Raw genomic sequence first — 7368 nt, forward strand, 5'->3', positions numbered from 1 at the left:
AATAAAGTTTAAATATCATTTTATTCAATTGAACTGCATGATATTATATATATATATATATATATATATATATATATAAAATATCATAATCTTCATAATCATACCTGATAAGAAGATTTATTTGTCTATCTCACATAAAGTTCTTTAGTTCTTTATAAATCAATAAAGGCCTAGAAGTTGTCTAGAGTTATTTGTATACAAATTAATATGAAATTTTGCTTCATTTAAAGCATTTTGAATGCGGCTTTTAAGCTCAGTTTATTATGTGTGATGATCTTCTTTGAGGCTACTTTTGAAAAATAGTAATTCTAATTTGAAAATATCTGATTAAAAATACTTTAATCATTTTAATAAATGGACTCGCATATCAATCTAAGCAATAAAATCAATTCATATTCCTACGCCATTGATATTAGAAGAGTATGATCACCATTTTTCTACATAAGTAAAGAACTCGGTCAGCACAATGACCACTTATGCAAGAACTTATAAAAGTAATAAGCTTTGCGAATATACTGCCATTTTTAAAAGTAGTGATCTAATCTATCTTTTTAAAAAATATATATTTCATATCTAAATACATACCAGAAAAATTATTAATACTGCATTTTTGCTATTAACTCATTGTGCTTGGTAACTGGAGCATTTCTTATACAAAGGCCTTCCTAAAATATTTGTAATAAACAAATAATTTTTTATATTTAATTATAAACACAAAATATATTAAAAAACAGTTTAAACAATCTGTCTTGACGAAAAAAATGTGTAAAATAACGGTTGATAAGATTGAGTAGTGTTTACTTTTTAAAATTTAAAAATAATTCTTAAATGAAAATCACTCATTTAAAAAAAATAAAACGAAGGCAAAGAATTTTTATCTAGTTTCTGGGAAATATCATTCCAATAGATATTATCATAATTATTATCACATTATATATTAATTATTATTCAGCTAATATAATACGCAGAATTTTCTCCATAGTCTATATCTCCGGATAGATGAAGTTTAATTTTGAAGTACTTTACTGACAATGTATTAATATTAATTTTTAAATATCATGAATGCTTCTTTTTTAACTGGTTTATATGACTACTTTTGCGGTCCGATATTTTTTTTTTGGGGAGGGGCTTAAATAAAGTTTTCATTCTGAGGCAAATAAATATAACCAACTTTTTTACATGAAAACATGATTATAAGCATAAAAAGGAAAGTTGGAAGGAATCATTTCCTCATAAATTTCAAATATATCAATGATGAAAGAAAATCTACGAAAAATTGTAATTTAAAAGTAAAAAGTAAAAGTAAAGAAAGTAAATCAGCGAAATTGTAATTTAAATCCATCACATAAATTAAAATCTCACTCCAGTACTAGAGTGCAGGAAGGTAGGTGCATTGCTTGGTCCACACCGGTCACAATGGTAGGGATGGTAAAATAATACCAGAAATGTATTAATGTGTCTTTTTATTTTATATCAAATAATTTATAAGGACCTGTGGTGAATAGCTTATAAGCTAGTTAACAGTTACGCTACCCAAGCAATTGCTTTTGTATCGTGGTCATGTTACTGGGCTGCGAACTACAAGGTCCCAGGTTCTAACCTCTCTCATAAAAGCTATCCGCCACAGACCTTTATATTCACGAAATTGAGAAGTGAATGCTGTGATGCTGTAATGATTTAGCATTATTGTGTGATGCGTAAAAAGTGGGGGTCTGTTTTCAAAATCATTATTATTAATTTTAACTTCATCCGTTTCTGCTGTATCACGTGAGGGTAGATTTTCAAAAACCAAACTGACTAAAAACAGTCTCAGATCCATTACGAACCAGTCGCGATTCTCTAACTCTGCTATTTTTTTTCAACTAAAAATTATGTAGCTAAAAGTATCGATTTTAAAGACATAATTTCAAAATTTGTACAGCAGATTCTAAGTATTATGTTAAAGTACAATGTGCTGGAAAGAAAGTCAGGGAAGCAAACTTCTAAGGAGTTTTTCAAAACTCAAACTCATTAAGAATAGTCTCAGATACACTACCAAACCAAGCACGCTTCTCTAGCTTAGCTTTTTTATCAATTGAAAATAGTATAGCTAAAAGTATCGATTTTAATTTCGCCATTTCAAAATTTGTAGAACAAAGAAATAAGAAATTCTAAGTATTATTTTAAAGAATATTTTATTAGAAAAAAGGTTACAGAAAGAAACTTTTAAACAATTGAGTTTTTCATCATAAATTGTATTGCAGTAATAATAAAGTATGCTCCAAGTACTATTACCATAAAAAATAATTTCATACATTGTATTTTAAACTATTTAAGCTGTGGTTGTGTGTTTCTTACTTCAGATTATAGATCTTGTGATATTCTCAAATAATAATTAACTAGTCAAAGTAATAATTAACTTAAAATACAATATCACTTGGATACATTTCAGTATTTTATGTGTCATTTCAACCCTTATATACGTTGTGATAGTAATGATCTTAAATATGTCGCGCCATCGAATTAGTTCATTAAGCAAATTCGATATTCAAAGGATTAATATATTTGAGTTTGATATTTTTTATACTTATATATTTATCTTGTTTCCTGTATGTGAAATTGAAATTTTGTAACTTACCTTTTGCTCCTTTCCGGAGGTATTATAGCTTTGAAACGTTCCCTTCTTATAAATTCATGATACCAATACACCATATTAATATTTTGTAAATTTTGTTTATCAGTTAAGCAATTAATTTATCAATTCTAATTCAATCATTCAACCATGCTTATCGTGTCATTTCAAAGTGTGAATTGAAAAAAACTGATTTTAAAATTCTATAATATTTATTATAATGAATTATGTATTAAATTGTAGGAAAAAGAAACTGATTGAAATAAAAATATCTACTTTTTAGTATTCGAATAAAAATGTATGTTTTAAGGTGTACGTACACACTAGAAGATTTTTTAAAAATTTTAACTTTAAAAATCCAGTTTTTTCACAGAAGGTCATTAATATATGTTTTAACTCATTTCAGTGAGAAAAAACCATATTACACTAATTATTAATTAATTAAATAATATTTAATGAGCTAATTAGCATATATTTTGAAACATGATATTTTAAATTCTAATTTGTACAGACACACAATTCTAGTTGGAAATTATGCCTAATATTAGTCTTCATGTTGTCTGCCTCAATCAAGTTATAAAAATATATAGTTTTTTTTTTGACAATTTTTTTTTTATCAACAATGAATAGAAAAAGCGAGATTTTTTCTGTAATTTTAACTTTTAGATAGCTATTAAAAATTTATTTCTATAAATATAACTTTGATTGAGGCACAAAACATCCGTTATTTCATGCAGATTATTTTGATATATAAATAACTGTAGTGGGAAAATATCATTCTTCATAAAATGAGTTTAAAAAAAACCGTAACTAGAGTTTTTAATGAAAGCACCCCAAGAAAAATAATTAAAACTCGAGAAATATTTCGAATATTGACAACATCTTAGTATCGTTTGAAATCTATAGAATCAGAGAACATTATCAAGCAATAAAAATATTCGATATTTTGAACGATTTTCGAAGATTTAAGTGTGTACATACACCTTAAAAGATTTTTAAAAACTTATACGCAGTGAATCATATAGTAAGCTTACAAATATGACTTAAAATGTAGGAAAAAAATTTAGCCCCAAAAAGTTATTTCAGAAGAATTCTTCTTGAAATTACATTCCTTCCCCTTTATTAAAGAAAATATTAAAACTCTGTTGAACTGGAATGAATTTTATAAGCGAGAAAAAAAAGTTAAATTATTCCCCGAGACCTGAGAATGACGTCAACATTACGTCACTAAAGAAAATTTCAGACGATTCAAATTCAAGTCACTGAGTTTGAATGTAGTGGTAGTTAATTTCATTTGCGTCACAGTAAAGAAAATTTTATTAGAACTTGAAATTACTTCTATTTTTCCCAGAAATTTTTATTTTATAGGAAGATATTGATATTTAAATAATTTAGGATTTGAAAACTTGTCATGAGTATATGATTTAAATTTAAAAAAAAGCCTAAGCCTTGAAAGTTATAATTTTTAGGTAAGTTATTTGTTTGAAAATTAAAATTCTAAATAATCGATATTTCAAGATTTTCCAAGTGCTTTTTCTTTTAATAAGAATTTTACTATCTTTCTTCTTTTTGTTTTTACAATTCCATTAACTTTTTTTAAAGATTTAATATTCTGAACAGATATCATAAATTTTAAGTAAACAGCAGTTCTTTACTTAAGTCTTACAAAAAATCATGAGTAATATTTATTGCATGTCATAGTATCACAATACATTCTGTAATATATAGTAATCATAAAAATGTTATTCTTTTTTAATTTTTAATTTTTTAGCCATGCTGTATCATTTTACTAGTTTTTATCTTGCATTCATTTATTCCTTTTCATTTTTTTTAATGAAATTAAACCTTTTTCTGTTTTTACTGGTCAATTAATTATGTAAAACTGTTGGTGAATTGCGATTTTTTTTTGAAAATTTTAAATAATACTGTATAGTAAAAATCTGATGAAAATTCAAACCTTTGAGATTATAGGTGTAAGACATAAACAAACAATACTTATATTTTTCGACCTGATTTCATTTAAGGATTCGATAGAAAACTTTTTAACTAATGAATTAAAATGTCATTTCATTTAATCATTTCACGAAATTTCTTACCTTTTCTTCACTTTTTAAAATAATTAATAACTTCAGTTTGTGTATGGGGTGAATTGTAGAAGCTGTTATGTATATTATATTTATTTGTGTTTGATAAGTTTATTCTATGTATATATATACATTTATTCCATTAATTGTTAATTGTTGAAATTTTTCTTTAATCAATAAAAAAATTTTGATGCAGATAATATGTTTTCATTTTCTTTCAAGAAATATATTAACACCATATAACTTATAATATTAACTGGTGATGAAAATAATTCATTTAATGAGAAAAACTCGAGAAAAGTGGTCAACTATTCAATAAGTTACCTCGGATTCAAATGCTTCATATATATTCTAGATCCATTCTAAATAACATTTCACTGCCAGAGTATTCACAGTCTGTCATAATATTACATATATAATTAATTTTACTTAAAATGGGTTAATTTACTTAAAAAAGACAAATATTAATAAAAATTTGTTTATCAAGGATTTTCTTTATTTAAAATTAAAAAAAAAATGTAATAAATAGATTTATTATTAAATAATCAACAAATTATTAAAAATTATGATTTAAAATAGCAAAAAATTATGATAAGTAAACATTTATCTTTACTTTTTAAGGGATTACAAATGTTTGAAAACTTCAAACGATTTTATTTATGGTTAAAAGCATAGGAATTGAAATCAGAATACTTCAAGGATTTAGTATAATATTGTAATGCATCTCTCGGTGATTTAATGAATCTTGTTTTAGAAAATTGTAACCAAATTAGTTCTAATTTTAGAAGACTATGAAGTCTCTTTACATCAATCAAAGAGTTTTTGACAGCTGAATATTTCTTTGGAATTCCTGTTTTAAATCTTTTAATTAAGCATGAAGTGCAGGAAAGTCAATGCTATAGCCTTTTTAATGATAATCAAAGCTCGTTAGAAATTGTTTCTATTTGAAAATTAGAGTAACTGTAATTCTATAGAGTATAGTTTATAATAACTCTAAAATATTAGAGTTATATTAATATAAACAAAAAAATTAGCGTTTAAAACTATATTGGCAGTTTGTTTAAGAAATTTGACTATATTATGATTTTACAATGATACTGTGAAATCAAATTTGGGCTGCAAGGAAAATTCAAAGTTGAAAAAATATCCAAATACTTTCATAGATAGAAAGCTTTTTCTTAAATACAAAATAGCACGAATAATAGTATATTTATCTTAAAATTGACTAAATTATTTAATCTGAAAATGTCTGATAAAACTTTATCATATGTTAATAAACAATTGTTGGCACAAATGATACCGAAATTTTCATATTTCCTTAGAAAATATAAGGAAATTTTAATTTTATTTTGGCTTTAAAATAATAACTTAATTTTCGAACTTATTTTAGAAAATCTATAATGTTTTCAAATTTATCATTAAAAAATACTAAATTTTCTAAAAAAATGTAATATCTTTCATTTGGAATAAATTCAATTACAAGCGTCCAATTCAAATTTTAATTTTAAATGAAAAGAAGATACACAAACACAACATGTTTTTGATTTTAAAAAATAAAATGCTTATTCTGAATGATTTCACAATTTTCATCTTAAAATTAAAATAAGCAGTTTCATGGAAAACCAAAATTAATATTATGCATGGAACAATTTCAAAATCTAAAGTGCTCTAAAATATTGATTTAAAGAATACGTATCTAATATGATACTTTTAGAATATTCTTTTTTTTTTAGCAGGAAACCACTAAAAATATTATTTGAAATAATAACTATCTTGTATGCAGTATTTTTGTCACTATATCACACTGGACGGCAACGATAAACACAATTTGGAATTATCCCTAGTTTCAAAGTTTTACAACTGTCTCAAGAAAAGAAGAATCTTCTGTTTTGAATGGTAAGACTAGGTTTTCAGAAATCAGCTAGCTGAATATAAGTCTTTATGTTTCATCTTTATAGTTTAGCATAGAACCACATATCTTTAAGCAATCTGGTACAGGGGGAACACCTACTGTTATTCTTGAGGGCATTCGCAAGGTGGTGGTGGGGGACATCGATGATGATGATGGCCATGTCCACCTCCTTGTCCGTGATCATGACCAGCATGGTCGTGGCCATGATCATGCCCATGGTCGTGTCCGTGGCCTTGCCCATGGTCGTGTCCGTGGCCTTGCCCATGGTCGTGTCCATGTCCTTGTCCATGATCATGTCCCTGATGGTGTCCAGATCCATGTTCCTCACTCGATTCTTCCGATGATGAAGTGGCCACTTGATTGGCAGCTGGTGAAACTCCATCGGGCTGAGATGGTGTTGTTACAGGAGTCACAACAGTCCCATTGCAAACACAAGGTTTTGGTGGAGGACAATGGTGGTGGTGGTGATGATGTTGATGTTGGTGGTTGTTTTGTCTTTCACAAGACACCACCACTAGTAAAGTCGCAACAATCAAACTTATTACTACTCTCTGCATCTTGTTGTTCAGAAGTCAGATGTATAAAATGTGAAATTTCTGTACAGTTTATATATCAACCAAAGGATGTGCGTCAGTTCTTTGCGCAAAACAAAAAAAGGAACTATCTCGTGACTTTGATGCTTGACACACTGTCTTTATGTTGATAGATCCAGAGGCCTCGGGTTATCAATTAATTATCATAAGCAATGAATTTTGAAAGGC

General features: G+C 26.6%; 1 protein-coding gene across 1 annotated transcript; it reads right to left on the reverse strand.

The window, feature by feature from the left end:
* Positions 1-6708: 6708 nt before the first annotated feature.
* LOC129987752 (urease accessory protein UreE-like) lies at positions 6709-7164 on the reverse strand. The gene has a single exon (XM_056095693.1). The coding sequence runs from the start codon at positions 7162-7164 to the stop codon at positions 6709-6711; it is 456 nt and encodes a 151-aa protein (XP_055951668.1).
* Positions 7165-7368: the final 204 nt, after the last annotated feature.

The sequence above is a fragment of the Argiope bruennichi genome, chromosome 10 (genome assembly GCF_947563725.1).
Source record: "Argiope bruennichi chromosome 10, qqArgBrue1.1, whole genome shotgun sequence".
Lineage (NCBI taxonomy): Eukaryota > Metazoa > Arthropoda > Arachnida > Araneae > Araneidae > Argiope > Argiope bruennichi.

Excerpts from the sequence above, each read along its gene's own strand:
- LOC129987752 (XM_056095693.1), bottom strand. The coding sequence starts at position 7,164 with ATGCAGAGAGTAGTAATAAGTTTGATTGTTGCGACTTTACTAGTGGTG.